General features: G+C 47.8%; 2 protein-coding genes across 4 annotated transcripts; one reads left to right on the forward strand and one right to left on the reverse strand.

Annotated features, from left to right (window-relative positions):
* Positions 1-73: 73 nt before the first annotated feature.
* Positions 74-9,568, forward strand: MGME1 (mitochondrial genome maintenance exonuclease 1). 3 transcript variants are annotated; one of them, XM_087776975.1, is made up of 7 exons: positions 77-142; positions 881-1,068; positions 1,506-1,691; positions 5,118-5,719; positions 6,905-7,127; positions 7,591-7,723; positions 8,976-9,568. In XM_087776975.1, the coding sequence occupies exons 4-7, from the start codon at positions 5,182-5,184 to the stop codon at positions 9,117-9,119; spliced, it is 1,038 nt and encodes a 345-aa protein (XP_087633101.1). In that variant the 5' UTR covers positions 77-142; positions 881-1,068; positions 1,506-1,691; positions 5,118-5,181; the 3' UTR covers positions 9,120-9,568. The 3 variants fall into 3 exon arrangements, with proteins under 3 accessions (XP_087633102.1, XP_087633101.1, XP_087633104.1); XM_087776976.1 differs by lacking the exon at positions 881-1,068 and having other exon boundaries at positions 74-142; XM_087776978.1 differs by lacking the exons at positions 881-1,068; positions 1,506-1,691 and having other exon boundaries at positions 108-142.
* A 3,675-nt stretch (positions 9,569-13,243) lies between these two features.
* Positions 13,244-21,823, reverse strand: OVOL2 (ovo like zinc finger 2). The gene is made up of 4 exons (XM_087776979.1): positions 21,528-21,823; positions 20,666-20,856; positions 18,241-18,430; positions 13,244-14,426 (listed from the first exon to the last, which is right to left on the reverse strand). Exons 1-4 carry the CDS (start codon positions 21,625-21,627, stop codon positions 14,116-14,118), a joined length of 792 nt encoding a protein of 263 aa, XP_087633105.1. The 5' UTR covers positions 21,628-21,823; the 3' UTR covers positions 13,244-14,115.
* Between the last annotated feature and the right edge of the window lie 310 nt (positions 21,824-22,133).

A 22,133-nucleotide genomic window follows, 5' to 3' on the forward strand; every position in this document is an offset into this window, starting at 1 on the left:
GGGCCGGGGCCGGCGGCGGGGGGGGGCGGAGAACTACAAATCCCGTCAGGCCGCGGGGCGCGGCGCGGTGAGGGCGCTGGCGGCGGCCGGAGCGCGCCTGCGCAGAGGCGGCCGTGGCGGTGGCGGGAAGCGCGGCGCTGAGGTAACGGTGGCACCGGGTTTCCCGCTTCGGGGGTGCTGTTCGTGAGGGGGCTGGGGCCACCTCGGCGGGCACCTGCCCCGCTCCGCAGCGTGGAGAGGGGAAGGGAAGGCGGGCTGGGGCTGTCCGGCCGCTGGTAGCTGTGGTGGTGAGGCGAAAGGGCGCTTCCTTAACGCCGGCCTCTCCGCCAGGCCTGGGTTAGCTGAGGGAGAGCAGCAGCCAGCCCCGGCTGCTGAGCCTCCAGCTCCCTGCTCCCGTGTCTTATCCCTGCACCCCAGCCAGGCAAACGTGTGCCCACCCCTGCCCCCGGGTCTGTAACCGAGCGGGCCTCATGGCAGGGCTGCCCGTGGCTGGGTGGGCATGCCCGCTGAGGCAGTGGGGCAGGCCGGCGTCCAGCAGGGCTTCTTGTCCAGAATGACTTATCTCTGAGGGAGTGAGAGGGAAGCCCCACATAAGCGTAGGCTGTCCAGTACTATCTGTGATTTTCAGGTGCCTGGTGCCTCTGCAGAAAGGCTGTCTGTCTGCTGGAGGGCACTTGCTGGTCACCAATATTAGGCCAGTGCTTTCACAGATTGCTTTGCCAAAAACGCAGACTTTGCAACCCTGTTTCCCTGCAATTCCCTTCCCAGTGCTGAAGCTTCTTGTCCCTTTGGTCTAGTGTAGCTCTGTGGGTTTCTGCTTTAAACTGGGTTGCTAAATTTAAATCTCCTTTTTCTCCCCATGCCCTCAACTTCCCAAAAGAGGGAAGTGTATTTTTAACCTGGATAGGTTCAGCGATTTAGCTTACAAACTGCAAGGAACCAAGGAAGAGAGGCTGGGGGCAGGAAATGGGCAAATGTGCAAAGTCCTAGAAGTGATATAGCTGTCAAAGCCCTGCATTATTAAGCTGTAACCAGAAAAAAGAGAAAGTGATCATTCCGACCAAGAAGGTAGGTTACTGTTGTCTTTCTACATCAAATAGTAATACTTCTTCCCAGAGAAAAGCCTGTGATGTTAACTTAAAATTATACCTTCATCAGTGGATTTGCTCCCCTCAAATTAGGGACACAGGGCAACAGATCTGTACCTATGTTTAGCAGTGCTCTTTCTTATTATCTCTGAAGTAAACTAGGGCTTTTGTTTGCTTGATAGGTGACAGTGGAGAAAGGTCTATACTCATTATTGTCTGAAATCATAGTTGGAGGAAGCTTTTTATGGATGTGAACATGTTCTTAAGTAATCCTTTTTGTTTCCCTCACTTAGGCCACTCATTCCTATCCTGGAAAAACTTTCTCAGTTATGTTAGTGCAGTTGTTGTTGGAGCTGCAAAGTCAACTGGCTTGGAGAACTTAAGAGAAGTCGTCTTTTTTTTTTTTTCCTCCCCCAGGTTGTTTTATTTGTGTTCAGTTCTTCAGTGTGGCTCATCATGCAATACTTGAAGCAATTCTACCAGTCTTTGAACACAAACTGTTTCAGAGAGAAGGGAGACACTTCCCCTGAGAGAAATACCGATTAAATTCTGTTCTTCATGTATGGGAATAGATCCAGACCACTCCAACTCCGTTTCTTTCTTGTAAGTTATTTGTACAGAAATGCCACTGTGATTTATTGAAAAACACATGATTCTTTATTCTGCTAGATACAAGCGTTCTCTATTTCTTAGCAATCCTAGAACCTCTTTCCTTTTGTAGAACAGGACAGCAGCTGACAAACTCTCCCTTTCCCAGTGGTTCAGTTCACAGAGTGCACAAATGTTTCCACAGATATTACTCCAGAACAAAATAGGCTGTTAATTTAAAATTCGTACTAGACACTACTGAAACACTGCATCAGTGTTATAGTAAATTAGCTCTAGGGCTCATAATATTGCATATTTTAATAGCCCTATGATTCAAAGCACTGACCTGGTATAAATTTATTCCTTAAAAAATACTGAGGGGGCAGCTTACTAGAAGTGAACTTTATACTCGATCAGGTATCATCTTACTTCCTGCAGCTGACACAAAGCCAGAATAAACTTTTTCTTTTGTTCTCTGGCTAATGTAACAAATACACAGTCATTGACCCAGCATTTATTCTGTTCTGATTAATGCACTTGGGTAAGCATATTAATGGTCATCAAACAATAGCCTGAGAAACTACAAGCTTGGATACTATTACACTGGAATGAGAGGGGTTTTTTTTCCTGTTTTCTTTTAAATTCCAGCTTCAGCAGCTCTATTTAGAGGTAAACCCCAAGAGAGGAGAGATTAATTTTTCTGCACTGCTTTTTATGATGGAAAAATCTGGTGAAGCAATTTGCTTATGGTATTAAAGTCTGACCTTTATGTATCCCTTGCTGCTTTTACTGTTTTTTTGTAACTTCCTGCAGCAAACTGACACCTGTTGTAATGGGCTAACATTGCTCATTATTTCTTTTTCAGCAAGGGGCAGATTCTATCAGGTAACTGACCCCATTCCAACACCAAAAAATCTATTAAAAAATGTGATTGTCTTCTGAGAAGAATGAGTTACTGTAAATGCTGGCATAGCAGCTTTGCAGAAGTGAGCTGCTTTATGATAGTCAAATGACAAAACATGGGGACCTTCTTAAAAGTAAATTTATTAGAACAATTGGTAGTAATAGTGAAGATGTACAAAACTCGCTGACTGAAAACCCAAGGAGAACTGAAAAATTGAAACATGTATACTTCATAAAAAGTACCTCTTTATGCTGTTACAAATTTCTAGCAAGCTGTAGAAACAGCTTTTTGACATCATATAAGAAATGAGAGGTAACAAAAAATTTGGTTGTTTCACCTAAATTTGTAAAACTTCCTCACATGTTCACGAAGTGAAGCAGGGCAGAACTTAAGTTACAGAACATAGTTCAATTTCTTGCTGCTGTGTAACCTGTCTAAAGCGGGTTGTTCTATTTTTTGGCGAAACTTGCATACTTTTGTGGCATTAAATTGGTAGAAATTGTCTGGCTTGTCCTTTCGTAATGCACCTGACTGCGCTTTTCTCATGTGGAGGCAGGAGAGTAGTTTTGACAGGAATCTGAAGGTCAGAGGATGCTCAGCGTGAGAGTCATGTCCGTTCTTGCTGTTGAACGCTGGAAAATGAGAAAACAAGTGCAACTCCACCTAGCCCAGTTCTGCTGGATAAGGAAAGCAAATTTAGATTTGATTCGATATTAAGTATAACGTTAATTATTAAAAAAGGGAAGTGACACATTCAAAGTATCTTAAATGGTAAGGTTTCCCTTGTAAGTGGCTTGCTTTATATCTAATCAGACTGTAAAAAAAATCAGTAGCAGAATTAACCATCTGGTACTTTCATTGTTTTCCTCTATTACTCTCTTATGGACCATGAAGCAGTTTTAAAATCATTAACTATTTTGATTGACATACATTGTAATTGTAGGAAACCCTTACTAAAGACGGAGTGAGACCATCTGACAACAGTGTGGCAAATCTGGCTGTAGGGCACCTGGTACTGGGTCCGAAATGCCACTGCTGTGTGATGCAAAGTTCTGATCCAACCTAAGTGTGTTTTTCTGGTTCAGATTTGCTTTTCACACGTTAATTTTGTATCAGTTACATGCCATCAGGTTACAGAACAGTTACTATTTGCCCAAACCATGCAAAGTCAGCGTGAAAATGTAAAGCCAGTAAAGAAAAAAAGCAGTGTGTCTGCTGACTCCTGATTAAACGTCTACAGATGGAGGGTTTTGTCCTTCACAGTTGAAGAACAATATTTACGGAACCCGAGTCCAAGGTCTCAGCCTCTTGTTACAAGATGCCTTGATCTCATCAGCTGCAGCTGATCCAGCCCCATTTTTGCAAACTGTTCTGTGTGACAGATGCCTGCACCCACACGTTGGTGTCACTGCAGTTCTGCATGAGCGCAGGATCTGTCCGTACAAAATAACTCCTCCTCCTCCATTTTTGTTTTCTGTGGCGCCTACGGTTTGGGCAGTGTATGAAGTCCTGCGTAAGGAGTGTGGGGAAAGAAAAGAGTAACGTTGAAGTGTTTTCACGAACAAAATGCTGATGTTAGTTGGCAGTGTGCATTGCCTGTATTCTTTGTTTGCAGTGGATGGAAGGGAACTTTGTAATGGTAAGCAGATAACTTTGAGTAGGAGAATCAGGCCTCAATTCTGCAAGTATTTAGTGTTGATTTAAGTGCCACTATTCAAGTGCTTACATTTTATCCATGTGCATAAACTTTCCTAGGACTCAGCACTGCAGTTACAATGGAGTTTTGAAAGCTATGCTGTGAACAGTAACTGGTATACTGGTTTTGCTTTTAAACTTCCTAAGTGTCTTAGAACACAGCTATGTTTGAAACTCAGTTTAGAAAAATACTCTTATATTTTACTCTGATCTTTAAAAGATTTATTTGAATCTGAAGATACTTGCAGTACATCTGGTTTCTCTTTGGCTTTCCCAGTCTTGGGTCTCCCAATTTCAGAATGCATGTGCTGCTGCTGTCTGCTTTGTCCTAGGTATACAAAAGAAAAATATGTTTTTAGTCTCCAAAAAACTCTTCCTACAGTCCCCTTAAGCTGGGCATCCACTATAAACTTAGATATTTTTAATACCTCACAACAATGGATTTGCTTCATTCTCTTCTGCATAGCCCTTTTTTTTTTCATTTCCCCCTCCCTCTTCTGGGAGGTTGTTTGTTGCACATCAGGTTTTTGTGTCTACTTTCAGGACAGTTCTGATCCTGTTGCTGTAAGAGCATCCTCTGCTGCAGCTTTTGCTACTTGCAACATCTTTATGCGTTTGCCCCGTTTCAGATTTTGCGGACCAGCACTGAGTCTTTTCAGGATCATTTCCCCTTTTCACTGCTTATTGGTTCTTTTATTGCATTATTTATCTAAAGGAGTTTTGGTGGCATAAAGTGTATGAAGACACTTTATGACCATAGCAGTTCTTTTTTTGGCAAAGGGCAAAAATGGTTGATGGTAGAGTTTTATGACTGTGGAAATCATAAACTTCTTTTTCCACAGGGGGAAAATATGGTAACCTACAGGCTGTTCCTAACAGAAGAAAGAAAATTCTAACTACCCACAAATGCTTCTTGTCAGAATGAAATTCCTACAGCTACTGTCCAGGAAACCGGGGAAACTGGAAATGCTTTTTCAAATACCTTTTTGCCAAAAGCAATTCCCATATATGTGTCTGGCTACATCTGCGTGTCTTTACAGCAAGAAGAAAAAAGTGAACAGTTATGAACAAGTTGACCAAGAAAAATACAAGAACTTGGTCTACTCTGTTACATCTTACAAAACCAGTGCCCAAACGCCAGAGACAATATTTGAAGAAGACAATTTGTTATATGGGCCACCGGATAAACACAGACCTCCAGTTAAAGCTGAAACAAAAGCTCCCAAGAACTGGGTTCCTTTAATAAACCCCAACAAGAGAATTCCCCTTCTCAACAGCGATTCAAACCTCCCCATGAAAATCGCTTTACAAAAACAAAAAATGCCCAGTGTTACCCGTATTCTTCAACAGACCATTTCTCCGCAGCAAGCCTTTTATCTAGAAAGATGGAAGCAGAAAATGATACTGGAACTTGGAAAAGATGGTTTTGCAGAGTATACTAAAAGTAAGTCTAACCACAGTGTGATTGCAAAGTAGAAGCGATAGTCTGGATAGCTGGCTGGGACGTGCTAGCGTAGCTGCAGTATCTGGCCCTACAAGTCAAGTGCTTTGGAAATCCGTCAAGTTGTTTCCATTTCAAGGGGCGAGAGCATATTATGAGCACACCTGTTAGCAATGAATCTAAGCTCTGATATTTGTTCTAGGACCGCTAAAATGGATTTAGAAATGTGTGGGAAACAAGAATTAGACTGTAGACATTCTTTGCTCAATCCTATCTGCCTCTCCTTTATTTCTCTATTTGCTAGTATCTATTTACAAGTAGATATTTTCCAGCTGATGTTATTGAGCCTGTTTGCAGATACAAAGCTACTTTGTAACGAGATGGAAATAAGCATTTTGAAATCATATCATCTTGCATGTTTAAAAACCTATGTGTCTTGCTGTTTATGTTGAAGTTCTTCAGTGACTATTTTGTTTATCCAGTATATATAGCCTCTTCTATGAAATTGCCATGCATTTAGAGGTTTTTGTTTCATAAGACCTACAAATGTGACTTCCTCCAAGCTGTAGGACTGAAGGGGATCTGGGAGGACCTGGGGGATAGTAGATAGCCTCTTGTAGCAAGGTTGATAAACACCCAAGCACTCCTTACATGAATTACTATGCTTTTAAAACTAAATATCCCATGTTTATGCTTTTTGAGTTACTAACCACATCAGTGAATAAGGTGGCATAACAAACCTTGCATAACTATTTAAAATTTATCTTTCTTTCAATCATTTCTGAGAGAAGCCCTTACTCCTAGAATATGCCCACCCATTCAGGAGGAAATTAGTTCCATTCAAGTGAACCAATAGAGCAAAAGAAGCAAATGCAGCCTAGCATAGTATTCTTAATTCATAGCAATTCACACATGCCTGTGGATAAACAATAAATTAAAAATCATATTTTGTTTCTGAGTAATTAGTGAGACTAAAAAAGTAAAGTAAGCATTAATATAAGAGATACTAATTTCACTGTTGACAATTTATTTTTCTGTATCATTCCCGTCTCCTCGCCACATCCTCAAGCTTTCAGTACAAAAAACAGGACGGGTTTAAGAGCTATGTTGTATAATATCTAGAACACCAGTCCACCGGGTATTATGAGTAGTGTCTAAAATGTGGGGTTTTTTTCACATTTTTCTTAGATCTTTTCCTCCAAGGAGAGCTCTTTCATGCAGCTTTGGAATCTATATTCCTGTCTGAAGAGATGGCAACTAAGGAGCAGAGAGAAGACATCACTATTTCTGGCTACTTATCAAGTGTGCAACATGTCTTAAAAGATATCAGCGAAGTGAAAGCTCTGGAAAGTGCAGTTCAGCATGAGGCTCTTCAGTACCTGGGCCTGGTAGACTGCGTGGCTAAGTATCGGTGAGGTACTGGTTCTCTAAGAAACCTGGTAATGCCAGCGTTGGGTGGCGCTCCGTGGCGCATGGGAGGCTGCGTCCCAGGCTGGGGCAGGTGTGTTGCTGAGCTGTTGGGGGGAAGCTGGACAGATCTATAAGGGCGGCAAAACGGACTTGGAGGTGAACCCGATGACAGAAGTTCTGGTATTTCTTGTGGAGGATTCCTTAATGGAGCAGGGCGTAAGCGGGGCAGGGTTAAGCGCTCCTCAGCAGTTACCAGGAACTGCAGCAGACATTAGTAAGTCTTGATTTTTTGAGATCTAAACTACCAGTGTGGACGGGACTTACTTAGACGTAATAATGAGCAACATGACATCAGGGTGAAACAGGCTGAAAGTGATACGATTTTCTTTGCTGTCCCATCCCTTGTTTCTTACTATGGCTAAACTGAAGTTTAAAACATTGTCCTGTCTTGTTCTCTTATGCAGAGGCCAGTTGTGTGTGATTGACTGGAAAACTTCAGAGAAACCAAAGCCATCCCTGAAGAATACTTTTGACAACCCATTACAGGTTGCAGCATATATTGGAGCCATAAATCACGATGCCAATTATGACTTCCAGGTCAGTAGGCCTGCTGCCTGCCAAGACAAGCAGCAGCGCCCACGTTATTTTCGTTTCTCCCCACTTACTGCCTTTAGCACCTGCTGTCCAGCATGTTACTCTTGGTAGGATTTGTAACAAAACAGCCCAGTCTTAGATCAGGTTAAGCTGAGATACTGTGAAATAATTCCACTACTCTTGCTATTCCTGCTGCCTTTGCCTGTCAGCAGTATATTTTCAGTGGTTTTCAGGAACTGCTCAGTGGGACCCAGGGATGCTCAGCGTCTTAGGAGGTCAGATGAACTCACAGTGACTTGGCATCTGGGCAGCCCCCAGTGCTTTGTTCTGTGTGGTTTTTGCTTGTGTCGAGTAGGAAGGGGGAGGAGAGGGAGTAAAGGAAAAGAGCGTGCAAACAGGCAAATGGGGTGAGAGGGCGTTGCTCACATCATGTGTTGCTGTATCCCACTAGCGAACGAGGGACTAAGTGATTTACTTAGAGTGTTTGGAAGCTGTACAGTGTTTCCTCAGAGGAAAGCAGTGTGTTGTCAATCGCTTAATCAGAAGACAGTGGAATAATGTTTTTAAAGACTCCAAACGCAATTCTAGCCAGTCCTGCTTGGCCTGAAGGACTGTTATTTCAATACAAAGCGTTGAAGGGGGAAAATAGAAAGCAGAAGAGAGCAGGGTAATTAGTTTCTTCAGAGGACTTTCTAGAATATTATAAAGATCAGTAAACACAAGCACTTAACAGACATGGTCCTTACAGAGTGAAATATAGGCAGTAGTTCTAGGATTCTGCTATTAGCCTCCTGTCCCCCACCGCTTTCTCTTCACCCCAGCAGCTGTGTGGGGTTTGGATCAGAGCTGTTTGTCAGGTATGAAAGATGCCAGAACACACCTAAGTAACCATTTCCATTCAGGCTGATGCTGGAGAATGGCATCAGTCTGGTTATATGACCCCAGGCAAAACCTCGTCAGTCTCTGGGAATTTTACCAGCATCTGGAAGGTTTAAATAGACCCTATCACTCTGATACTCAGAGTTTGAGTCCTCCAGTTTTCACCGGTCAGTCAGAGCTTTGAACTCTCAGCATTAAGAATGTTAGTCTCCAAGTATTTTATGGTAAATTATTGCTCTTTTTGTTCCCCGTTTCTTATTTAAGGTACATACATGTTAAGGATGATGTTTTGCAGTGAGGTTTAGCATTCAGAATTGCTGACTGAAGTTGCCTGTTAACATTGAAATTTCTGACAGCCTTCTGTTTTTAACTGTAGGTTAGCTGTGGACTCATTGTGGTTGCCTATAAGAATGGCTCCCCTGCGCATCCGCATTTCATGGATCCCAATCTGTGCTCGCAGTACTGGAATAAGTGGCTTTTGCGCCTTGAAGAGTACATGGACAGAAACGACCCAAACTAAGCTACGCAGAGGCAAGTGGTCTGAGCACAGCGCCAAAGCAAGAATCCTTTGTTTAAACCTTCCATTTTAATACATATTCTTTTTTGAGTAACTTTGGCTAATTTCTTGATATCAGTGGTTTCCCCCTCCCAAAGAAAAAGAAAGAAAAATCGGAGTGGGGAATGTGTATTTGGTTACGTTATAGGTGACTTCAGTGGACCTGGCAGGACAAAGCCGACTTAATTAATCTCTGTTTTTCCCCACATTGTTTATACAACCTGAGGTTGATAGGAAAGTTTCTATTATCAAGTAAGACTGTTCAATTAAATCATCCTTCTTCTGTCATTTTGGAGAAGAAAACTGTTGCAGAACTGAGACTTTGAAAACGAAGTTGGTGAACTAAAGCAAAATGACATCTGCATTGTCTGAGCTGAGAGAAATGCAAACAATAAACAAATGAATATAGTAGACTGGGTTTCAGTCAGCTTAGTTCTTGCTCATCTCAAAGGTATCTATTAACAGGCTTGTTACTATTTGTGGTTTTTCTTACAGCAACAACTGGAAAAACTGCGCTAAGAATTATAACCAAAGTTCTCATAAGCACTTATTTAAAATGCTACGGCAAAGTGATCATTTAACAGAAGTGGCTTAGTGAAAGAGGAGCAGAATTGTAACCGATGCACTTAGAAATTTCCAGCAAGTGTTCGGAAAGGTGGGAAGTTTGACAACTTCTAGTGGCTCCTCCTGCAGGTTTCGTAACAGGCTGCGCGGCCCGCGTAAGGGAACTGTGAGAGTGTAAAGGGGCTTTGTACCTTGGGTCGTGAGGCTCTGTGCAGGCCAGGTCTGCAACTGTCTTGGGCTCTCCTGACTCTGCTGTGGGTCTGAGCCCACAGGGAGCCTGCCCACGTGGAACCATCTTGTGCTGAGTTACAGCCTTTGCCAGTGTGAGGAAGTGTCTTTATAAAAGGCTTGTGACTTTGAAGCAGGGCCTTCTGAGGAATGAAGAACTGCGGCTTGGGGTTTGGGGTTTTTTTTTAGGTGTGGGGTTGTTTGGGTTTTTTTTAAATAGGTTTGTGAATAAATGTTCACAGAAGAGTTATTTTTGAAGCTTGTTTCTCTGTCTATAGACTTGATTTTATGAATAAGCCCTGATGATGTCAGGCGATATTGCTTTGTGTGTTGCACACCTGGAAAGCTTTTTTCCTCATTCTCTTTGTTTTCTGTGAATTGTATGTATGAGCTTTCATAGCAACCCTGCAGATTACAAATAAAAATACGACCAACCCATAAGCTTCAAGAACATCAGCCAGAACCGTACCTAAAAAAACCAATGTGCAGGCTTTCTGCTGAAGAAACTTAAACCTCTATAGTGCTTAATCTCTGCTCCTTCAGGGTACTGAACTGTGGAAACCTGTGCAGTAGAACTTAGTTATAGTGGTACTTGCTTATTCAAACTTAGTCTGGTGATGGTATGATTACTCTGTGCTTAATTAGATTTCTATCTAAAAAGACAAACAGGGAGACTGAGAAACTGGGTTCAGAGATGACTAACCACGATGGCGCTGCGTGAGCGCTCAGAAGTTCTACCTGTTTTACAAGTATCTTCCCACATCACAGAATTTTAGCGAGTGGGTGGTTCAACGTCACTGAACACGGTCAATTTTCTGTAAAAGATACGTCTGTGGATACAAAGAGGTTGGGCATAAGCAAGAGGTAAGATGCCCTGGGCAGAAGCAGGAGGTGATGAAATGTAGCAAATTCCCTGTGTTGATTGGGATTGGATAAATCGAGAGAGCGTGGAAGAGCTGGGCAGCGTTTGGGTGGGATTGCCACCTTCATTAGCACATCATACAGCCATGAGATGTCTCTGAACCACGTAAGATGTCAGCCTCATCCCGCCTCTGAGTGAATAAGGACGAGGCTGGAGCCTGGGCAGCACGGGCGCCTGTTGGCTTCCCCGTGTTCATTTGTTTAACCAAAGCCTTGTGTCTGAGGAAGGCTGCCAGCGTCACTAGCAATCTTAGTTTGTAAACCTGTCTTTAAGTCTCGGATGAGCCTGTACCATCGGAGCACCAGCAGAAGGCAGGCAGCCTTCAAAGAGTAGCGGTGGAAGCTACTGGTGCCTGGCACGTCTGAAAGTCTGGCTGCCTCCGGCATCCCTGCATCAGCTCTGCAACACTTCCGTAGAGGCACGCGCTAGGGCCAGTTTCGTCCCGTAACAGAACTGGCCGTTGCCAACATCATGCAAACTCAAACCCGCTTTGTGACCAGTTTAAACTAACTTGCCAGACTGCTAAATTGACATGCCCAAGGCATCTGCTACAGGGCGGATCTGTCCTCTGCAGAAAAACCAGCCAGACGATCAGGGCAGTTACTCCAGCTACAGCATCCAGCTTGTCAGAGCTTTGCTCTCCATCCAGAGCGGTTTTTCTTCTGCGTACTGTTACCTGCTTCTTTTCTCTGCTGCAGTGAACACTTTCTCTGACATTGATGGACCACCTTCACGTGTCTGCGTTTTTTTTCAGCAGGGACATGCTTTGGCAGAGATATTGGAGGGAAATCAAAAGCAATGCGAGCTACAGGACGGGGGGAAAAAAAACCCAACATGCACGCACACGCACAAAATGTGTCTCCAGCTAGATAGGGAGGGTTCCGCTGCAGCCCCACGGCTCCAGCGCAAGGGCTGAGGTTTCAGCGGAGCTGAGCACGCGAGTCCTGGGCAGTCAGGGGAACGCTAGTCGCTTTGCTCCGATGGACTCTACAACAGTCCCGCCTCCGCGCTGAACTCGAGAGCTCAGGTTCACGACGGAGCCCTCGCTGCGCGGGTCACAGGGGAGCGTCGCCAGCGCAAGGGGCTGATCCAGCTGTTAACGCTTTTCTTCGCCAGGCAAGTGTCGATGTATTTGCAAGCACGCAAGCGGTGCGCAGAGTGAGCGACCTTCCGCTTATCCTCTTCAGTTTTGATGGCACGATCTCAGAATGACTGGGGATCGCTGCGTGGGCTTTAGCTCTTTTTGCAAAGTAAGGATCTCTTTTATCTATCTACCTCAGATGTTTTTTCCATGGACTTTCCATTTATTAAAGTATTCTGCGAACTTTCCCGTTATACAGGATGACAAGTTTGTTCTTTACACAGTAGTGTCACTTTATTATCCTCGTTTTCAAGGTCCCAAGCACCGACAATTGGGCTGAATAAAGTATTAATATTATTAGAAATGCTTTAAAGCCCCTGGAAGCTTTTCCCCACAAAAACCTAAGCAGATGCCTGTACAAAACTGAGGCAGACTGAGATGATTTTTATGATTCTTGCAGAGACGCTCAGAATCTGTCATTTTAGTAGTAATGACTATGAAGGTCCTGGCTACAACTCTGTATTTTAGGTGGGTTACTTTTCGGCTGTTGTTTCAATGTATATAGAATACAGCGCATCCTCCCCAAACGTACAGCTTTATTTTGAGCACGAAATGAATTTTTGGAGTTTACAAATGAAATACATTAATCGCTATGCGTTTAAATTGATGTAAAACCTGTTTAGCGGCCGTGTCCATTAAGTTAAGAGACAGATGAATAACCCGTGCGTGGACCAGAGCACCTTCTGGTTGCCGGGGAAGTTACCACCCCGCCCTGTCGCTCCTAAGGTAGACACCCAAATTCCCAGGGAAGGCTGCAGCAGCTTCTGAAGAGTCTTAAAGTGTCAGGCGGTTTCAGCGACACGAGTTATATGGGCATCCCTCTCCCCTTTTTTTTTTTTTTTTAAAATCCCTAAATTTACACTCGCTAGTCCCTATAGGCTACCCGCTCGGTTGCCCTGGGTCAACAGGAGCCGGAGCAGGATAGAGGGGGGTCCTAAATGCACAGAGACGTAGTACCAGTCCCTCATCATCATCATCGCCACCTCCTTCCCTTGTAGCATCAGTCTCACGAGGAGCCTTCTACACTGACAGTGGTTGCAGACCCGAGGCCAGGTTCGTGCCTACAGCTTTGCGCTGGTCTCGAGAGGCAGAGACAGGCTAAGTCCCCCCCTTCACTGCACTGCACCGCTCGGTTGTGTTAGTGAACAGGCGCCTGATCATTAAAAAGAAAATAAATCCCTAAGCGAACACACACGCACACATACACACCATAAAAATACACAAAACACTGCATTTCATCATGACAGAAAAATACATATCTTCAAGTCATTAAAGTGTTTTCTTTGGGTTTCTGGGTTGATAGTGATGTATGTTAAAAGGACGTAGTAATAATCCCCAAAGTGAGCGTGACAAATCCAGGAACATCAGAGTTAAGGTTCCACTTAAATCTAAACATGATAAAATAAGTTCACAGCTTAAAGTACCTAAAACACGACCGTAAGTCTGCCCTGGAGTAATGCCATTTGCTAGTAAAGAAAGTTTGAGAGGAAAAAGTTCTGCATCCTTTAAAAAAAGTTTCAGCTCGCCTTGGATCACGCTTCCATAAATCGTTAGTTTACTGCGCGGGGGGGGCAGAGTTAAGGTTATTTGCACATTTTATCTTATTTACCGATACAGCGTACTCCCGCTCTTAAGACCATTTTAATTCATTTTGCATAGAACAATGTACTAGTAGCTGCTCTTACATGGCACTTTTCACCCAGACCTCTCAAAAATAATTTGTACGGGCGGTAACGGTTATTATCTTTACAAAATACGCTGGGGAAAGGTGAACTTATTTGTAAGTGGCCACTGGGACGTGTGGTAGAGCTGAAACAGAAAACAGGTTGCCCGATTGTCAGTTCAGTAAATACTCTATCCGAGAGGTGATGGCCTCTTCCAAGCTTTCCTTTTTTCTTTTGGCCAGATAAAAAAAAAAAGTCATGTTTGCATCGTATATGGGAATATTTCTTTCAAGTTGAGGTTCTACCGACATGAAGAGAGTCCCATTAACAAAAGCATCCCTTTCATTTCAGGGATTTCTTTCAAAATTGTTTTTAAAAAAATAATATATATATAGTCCTACATGTAAACTTCATTCCTTTCGACCGCTGTAATCCACCGCGTTACTCATCTTTGTCGTCATCTTTGGAGTTCCTCTGCAGGACAGGGCTCAGTTTGTTTTGCAAAACCGCTGCGAGTTTTTTTGAGGTTTTTTTCAGGAAAGCGCTTCCGGGGTGAACGTCGCTAACGTGTAGGTACAGGTCCTCCTGCGTGGGGCCCGTGTAGCCGCAGTCTTCGCACACGTAAAGTTTATCTCGCCTCTGTTTGTAGGCGTACTGCTGCTGCACGCCGTGAATCTTCTTAAGGTGGGACTCCAGGGAGCAGCGCTGGGTGAAGGCTTTGTTGCAAACCTCACATTTGTAAGGGCGAATTCCTGCAAGGTTAAAAGACAGCGATTACCGTTCGGATTTGCGTTTCTTACAGCCGGCTAAGGGACTGGCTAAGAGCAAGGCTCTGGCCTACTGAGCAAATACCTAGCAGCAGCCAGCTACTAGCCCGAGGAACTAACTAAGTAAACATCTTACTTTTGGGCTAAAATTTTCAGGAATGGGTTGATAGATTTAGGAATAGAAAACCTAGAAACAGTTAGAGAAGACGTAGGCAGATGCTGAGGATAACAGGTGCCCAGCGGCGCTTTGGTCCTAAAGAAGCAGCTCTTTTCAGCTCTTGTAAAACTGACTCCTTTAGAGCCCCGACTTTTTGAAGTCCTGTGATTAAGTAAAACTATCGGTTTCAGCCAACCTTTCCTTTTGGCTTTTATAAGGAATGAAATCTTGTATCTCGGTTAATTTTTCTCTTTTAGTGAGCAAAGCTTAACGAGGCTTCAGTGAACGGCAGCCCAACGCGAACATAGAGCAATCACAGCACTTCAGACGAGTGGGAGCGTTTTCACAGAATGCAGATGTGACGACTGAGATCACAAGCTTGAGTTCTAGAGGAGAAGTGCATCAAGATGAAAGAAATAGGTATTACAGGTGTCTCCAGAGGAGGGAGAAGGGGCTGGCTTGTGATTTGAATGCCCGAGCAGTTTTGGTCAGTACAGACAACCAACGTTATAAAAAATACTGAGCCGTAAAGAGTATCCATTTTCACACCAATCAGCGCTGATCTAACAACAACAGCCTCCCAGTACCTGAACGACAGATAGCTGAGGGTCTATCGACACTTGCAAAAACTAAAAAAGTTGTGATTTTACTTACTAGACTGGCTCCATAAGTTTTCAGGCAAAGGCCAGCCTTAAAACTGAGTTACCTAAACCCCTCTCTTTTCCTGACGAAAGGTGAAACGCGAGTGTGTGGAGGATTGGACCTGTGGCGAGTAACAGCCCAGCAAAAAGGGGCAAAGCGCCCGTGTTCGTGCAGACAGCTGTACCTTTGTGATCGGATTGGGTCAAGTTCACCTCTCGGTCGCTGATCTTTCTAGCAGAAATCCAAACTGATTAGAAGTTCCAATAAGCAGCATCTCGATTGCATTTTTGCAAGTCTTGTAAAAAGAGGTTATCCCAGTGCACTGGCTTCAACTGGCAAGACTAAGGTTTCCCAACGCCTACTGCTGTGAGGCTGCTTCAGTTACGTTAAACATTAATTGGAAGGAAACTCCAAATCTCCATACGAATTCACACACAAAACCGTACCTTTTGCAAACAGTATTTTGGGTGCCGTTTCATGCTCATCCGAAGGCAATTTAAACCTTCACCGTCCTTGGTTTCTGATGCCCACAGTGCTCCACAGGCACGAGTGCGAGCGCAAGAGGGGTAGTGCCAGGGTGGCACAGCCCATTGGCGCTGCGGGAACTTCTTCGTTACTCAGGAATCATTTTAAAATTTGATATTACTGTGTATATTAGTTACTTTTTAATGTTTAAGCCTGCTCATGCCGTGAAGCTAGACTGGGACGTTATGGCTTTCACTTTGCCTGACACTACCCTGCTGTTGCACAGTCTGGTTACAAACACTGCACGACAATTTCCACTGGAACACCACAATTCAGTAAAGCACATGTAGATGAGCACCCTTAGCTACAAAATAAAGCCAATGCTACCACTTCCAGCTTAGCTGGTTTCTTTTTAACATTCAAATATAGCCCAGCTTTCCTGACAGCAATCCGCTTTGACATAAAAAAGGCCACCTCTTTTAGAGATGCCATATTTCAGCCTGGAAAAGATACATGCCAAAACGCTATCGGTACCGCTGCTGCAGCCAGCCTTCATCCCCGCCATGACCCAAGGCACCAGGCAAATACAATATATGTGAGAGAGGAGAAATAGTGATGCCAGATTTCTTCTAGTAAATTTGGGGACAATCTAACCATAAGATTCACATTTCCAGGACAGTGTTTTTTCACTCCTGTCCAGTACAAAGATCTTTCCTCCCTTCCAGAGTTTTGCAAAATTGGCTCCATTCCCGCATAGCGAGTTCAACCCTACCTGCCGCAGCGTAGATATATTTTTAGCTTCTGAACAGAGACCCTCTCGGCATTAGTTTCTGAATCTCAAAGGATGAGGGGACAGGTTGAAAAATGACTTCTTTCCGAAGCACCGACTCCACACTTCAGCCATACCCCAGCGGCAGCTCCCTGCTCGCAGCCAGCGGCTTTCCTTTCCACATGAAAGCTTTGCAAACAAACCAAAACAGTCCAAAACGTTGGCTCCGGCCAACGCTTTCCCATCGAAACGGGCAGCATTGTTTTTGTGAGCTCTACTGCTAAGAAACAACTCCTGCCCACCAACATACTTGCGTCACCTCTAGCAGGGCACCTGGTTAGCAGTGCCTAAGCCAAAAAAGGGACGTTGCAGAGCGAGCCCAAATAATCGGCAGGTCCCGTAAGCGACACAAATGTGGAAAGCTGGAACATGCCCAGCAGATGCGGTGGATGCATCTTCTGGGTGCCCTACAGCGCAAATTCAGAGCCTCCCAAGCACAGCCAGCTTGGCCTGCCAGAAAGCGTCTTGCTTGGTGAGGACAGGGTTGGTAGGTATTTAAGCCATCACTTCCACTAAGAAGAAGAAACAGAAACAAAAAGGTGGCCTTCTCCCTGCTCCAGGTTAGGATAAGCGCTGGTTCTGTGACCAGTAAGCTGGACCTGAGGCAACCGGTCCGATTCAAAGAAACACAACCGCTGCTGTTTGGGGTGGGCTCAGGAACCAACCCCACTGCAGAGCAGCCACAGAAAGTGCATCCCCCTGGCCCGGGGCAGCGACTGGGGAGCAAGAGTGCGCAGAGAAGGGAAAGGGACGATTTTTCTTTCTTCCAGTGCCATCCCAGGCTTAAATCACAGCGGTCTCGGTTTATGCCTGTACATCTGGTGTAGACGCAAGCAGGGAGTAGCCCAGGTTACAGGCAACTTTTTTATTCCCCCTTAATCCAGAGCAGGAACCACTGTCAGGAGATTTTCAACCCGCTGCCTCTGATTTTCAACCCATGCTGTGACCCGCACGGTAAGTGAGCAGAGACGGTTTAGCCCGGTGGCCAAACTGATCTGGGTGGCTGGATATGCAGAGGGAGACAGCTCCGAAAGGGGAGCTGGTAGCCCGAAGCAGGCGGGAATGCAGCACGCAGGGTTAGCAGAAGTCAGATGTGTTGCCTAGTTATCCTAAGGAAACCGGAGGCACAGCACAAACCACGCTCTGGTTTCTCCAGACAGTGCCAAAATCAAGCCATAACCCCATCCCGTGGGATGGCCAGCGGGGAAGGTTCGCAAAAAACCCAAGAAACTGCTGCTCCTTGCCTCTAGAGGGCAAAGCATTTTCATCCACGGCCCGCCCGCGCTCGCCGGTACACGCTGGACTCGCAATAACGTGCGGTGAGTTACCCCGGGTGGGTTACCCCGGGTGGGCTATCCCGGGTGGGTCACCCCGGCCTCGCTGACCCAGGCACAGCAGCACGCGTCCACATCTCCACTGGCCCTGGATGGCAGCTCACGCACCCACGCTGCCTCACACGGATTTCATTAGTTCTCCTCAGATTTCATTAGTCCCGGGGCTTTTATCTGTCCACACTCACATTTTTCCCTTTCCTCCACCACTATTTTTTGCAAATCCACGCTGGTTTTTTGCAAATGTTGTTTACCTGGGCTTTGTATTATTGTCTTGCTGGGTTACCCTCCGCCCCGTCCCCATCCCGTCTCACCCCTTCTCCCACCTCCCGCTACCCAGAGCCATCCACAAGCCGCCGGGCAGCGCGTCCTCACCGGTATGGGTCCGGACATGTCTTTTCAGATCAAAGGTGTCGTTGAAGCCTTTTCCGCAGAAGGTGCACAAGTGTCTCTTCACCTGGCTGTGACACTTGATGTGACGGTTCAGCATCCGCTGCAAGCGAAAGCCTTTGCCGCACAGCTCGCAGCTATGCACCGTAGCATCATTACAGGTGCCAGTGGTGAACTGAGGAATGGAAGAGGACAGGGTGAGTAGGCATCGAGATGACAAAGACCAACAGAAAACAAACAAAATAAGGAGGGATGGCTTACTGTGGCATTAAAAAATTCTTGGGATATATTCAAAATGAAAAGTGAAAGCGTTTGGGAGATTCTTGCCAGGTGAAACCTTCACGCTTCCCTTGCAATCAAGTGGGTGACTTAACGCGCACGGTTTGGGACTGATGCAACGCTGGCCAGCTTGGCTCCAGGAGTTAAACCAAAGCCTGTGCGCTGGATATACCTCCCAGAGGCAGGGACCCTCGTCCAGCTACACCCGTAAGCACACACATAAGGCTACGAGCACCTCTCCGTGGGGCCGCACATGTGTTTACTCCTGCATTCAGACTCCTTGTCAGAGGCGGGAGGCCCTCCCTGGCATGAGAAAAGTCATACCCACACGGCGCCTTCGCTAATCATGCTTCCAGCTGCTGTGGGTCCCTCAAAAACTGGCCAGCGGTGAAAAAGAAGGTAGGTTTGGCCAGATAAACCAAGGCGCATTGCGCTGACTCAGCAGAGACTGAAACAATGGCACTAATCTCCTCCCGTTGGTCTCCTGGGCTCGTTAATTTACAGCAGAGTGTCATTAGGGGTTAATCTCCTCATTCCCGCTCCTAACACCAAAAATATTGCGCCAACACCATGACCTAACTTGACTAAGGGAGACACTGATGATTCAGCTCTTGGGAAGAGCGTTCCTCAGAAGGAAGGCTTAATGTCTGGAAGATGCAAATACTTCGCTATTAGTTTAATTATTGGCGGGGGAGCAGACGTGCTCGCCACCAGCCGCTCGGGACGGAGGAGAGCCAGCGGAGCAGGCGGCCCCGCGCACACACGTCCATCGGCTCTCGTGGTGCTTTTGGGGAGTTTCTGTGGCACGCTGAGAAAACCCAACTCTGCCGAAACGAGGTTTCGCTGTGACTGTAGCTAATGGCCCAGGTTAAATTATACAAAGTAGGTTAAGGTCAAACAGCAGCAAGGCAAGCTCTTCATAAAGAGAAGAATACGTTTGGGGTTTCTTTTTCCCCCGAAGAGCCACTCACTTTTCCCATCCTCCTCCTTCACTTACTACTGAAGCAACCCTACCTGAAATTGTAAAGAAACGTTTAAAAAAAGGCAGCTGCGAAACTACGAGGTGTGAAACTAGAGGGGGAGCCGGCTGGGAAGTATCTGTTGGGCAACAGGTAGGGCTCCACCTCATGTGGCGGCACATAAGCAGGGTGAAAACCCAGCGTTAATCATGAGATTAATAACACAGTGGCCGAAAGGCTGTCATTCCAGCAGAGACGGTGGGAGTTTTTACAGCTCCATCCGGCAAAGCAACAGCCCAGGGTTTAACGAGGTGTTAACTAGCCACCGGTAAACACATCTCCTCCTTCCTAGCACTGGGGTGGCCTGGCTCCACCTCTGCTGAGGGGAACCCTGGATGTTCAGAGATGGACGTGGTCCTCCCACCCCATCTGCATCACCACCGAGCTTTGGGAGCTCGGTCTTGGGTTCTCCAGTACCCGGAGAAGCCCATGAGCGATTCATCTTCTCAGCCTGGAGACTGAAACCACCGCTCTGCTCTGCTGGGGGTCACCCAGTCAGTACCAGCTCCTGCCTGTGCAGCGGAGAGGCTCTTCAGCCAAGTTAATGGACAGATAACTGCTTCATTTCACCCAAGCCTGCAGGCCCATCTCAAGGTGGCAATGGCCTTTCACAACTCTGGAGAAGGACCTTTTCCTAGCTGCTATCTCGATAAGTGACGAGGGCAGGGGGGCGTTGAGAAGATTCACCACAGCCTCCCTTGGCGAAGGCTCTGACTACAGCCTAGAAGGCGGCCTTTTAAGGAGGCCCCACGTTAAGGAACGAGATCCACCCACGCACCGTGGGGCATGACTCCTTGCTGCCAGGGCTGGTCCTTCTTGGCTGGGTTCAGAGCTCCTGCGGGACTCGAGCCAAGCAGGTCAGGGGCAGCATGTCCCAGGCGGGGATAAGGGAAGGCAAAGGGCACTGGAAGATTACGGTACATCGCTTATGAGGCTTGCCCTGCCGCTGCCATCCCACCGCCAGCCGCTCTCGCGGGCCTCCGTCTCGGCCTGTGGGACGGGAGCTGTCACCTCCAGCAGAGAGAGCCCAAGGGGCTGTTGTCACCCGCCGTCCCCTCGACGTGGGGTCACCCCATCCCCGGGGAAGAGAACGCAGGGGGGCGGGCCGTTACCTTGATTTTCGACCTGACCACGGGGCGCTTGACGGCCAGGTCCAGCAGCATCCCCCCGGCCGTCCCCAGGTCGCCGGGGGCGGGCTGGGGCGTCGGGGGGTCGCTGGGCTCCGCGTCCCGGGTGCCGCTGCTCCCGCTGCTCTCCAGGCTGCAGCTGTCCTCGTAGCCCAGCAGCACGCAGCCGACCCCGCCTGCAGCGGGGAGGGGGATGCGATCAAGAGGGGGGGCCCGGGAGCCGCGGCCCGGGGAGGGGAGGCGGCGGCGGCGGCGGGAGGCGGCGAGCCCCGGTGTTTAACCTGCGGGCGGGCCGCGGGCGGCGGGGGAGGATCCCCCGGCTCCCGCTGCAATCGGAAACTCAAACACGAACGGTCCCAAAGTTCAAACAAGCCAGCTCCGCCGCCTTCCCGTTATACCCCGGGCAAGGGCAGGAGGAGGGAGGAGGAGGAGGAGGCCAGGAGGGCATCACCCCCCCGCCCCGGGTCCTTTCTTCTCCTCCCCCCCGCCACCTTTCTCATGCAAACGAGGTTTCCCACCTTCCCCGCCACACACGCACACGCACGCACACGCACACACACGCACGCCCACCCCCGGGGTGGGAGATGGTGCCAGGCACCGGGGCGGCATCGCCCGGACCCGGCGCCCCCGCCGCCGGCCGGGGAGGCTCCCCCGGCCCTCCCCGTCCCGCCGCCCGCCCCCTCGGGGCTCCCCGGGCCCGGCACAGCCCCCTCCGCAGCCCGCGGGGAGCGGGGCGAGGGCTGGGGTCCGGCGGGGACCCCCCTCCCTCCCTCCCTTCTCCCTTCTCCCTTCCTTCTCCCTCCCGGCGGCGAGCGGTGCCGGGGGAGGGAGCCCGTCGGTGCCGTACCTGGGATGTAGGTGTCGGCTCTCTCCTCGTCGGGCAGCCCATCCCAGCTGCGCACCGCCGGCTGCGGGCTCCGGCGCTTCACCAGGAAGGCTCTGGGCATGGCGAGGGCAGGGGGGGCACGGCTGGGCACGGCACGGCCGGGCACGGAGCGGCTGGGAGCGGCGCGGCGGAGCGGAGCGGAGCGGAGCGGAGCGGAGCGGCGGCTCACCCCGCCGGCCGCCCGCAGCCCGGCGGGGCGCTGGGCTGGCGTCCGCGGGGAGCGGGACCGCAAGGCACCGGGCAGAGCCGCCGAGGAGCGGGGAGGGGAAGGGGAGGGGAGGGGAAGGGGCGTGGGGGGGGAGGAAAGTTTCATAAGGTGGAATAGAAAAATGCACCAGGAAACTTGGGAAGGAGCATGCGTGCTGCAAACATAACGGTGTCAACAAGTCTGCTTACCTGTCCGACCGGTTGGAGCAGCTGAGCTTTGTTCCAGCCCTTCCTAAGGCATGAATGTTTGCAAAAGAATTTAACGTCTGAAAATTAAAAAAAAAACAAAAAAAAACAGCAGAGGAGGGGAGCCCCGCCGCCGCCGCCGCCCCGCTGCCGGGGACCCCGGCGGGGCCCGGG

Source organism: Nipponia nippon, unplaced genomic scaffold, assembly GCF_047370975.1.
Source record: "Nipponia nippon isolate SJK-2023a ecotype South Korea unplaced genomic scaffold, ASM4737097v1 scaffold_4, whole genome shotgun sequence".
NCBI lineage: Eukaryota > Metazoa > Chordata > Aves > Pelecaniformes > Threskiornithidae > Nipponia > Nipponia nippon.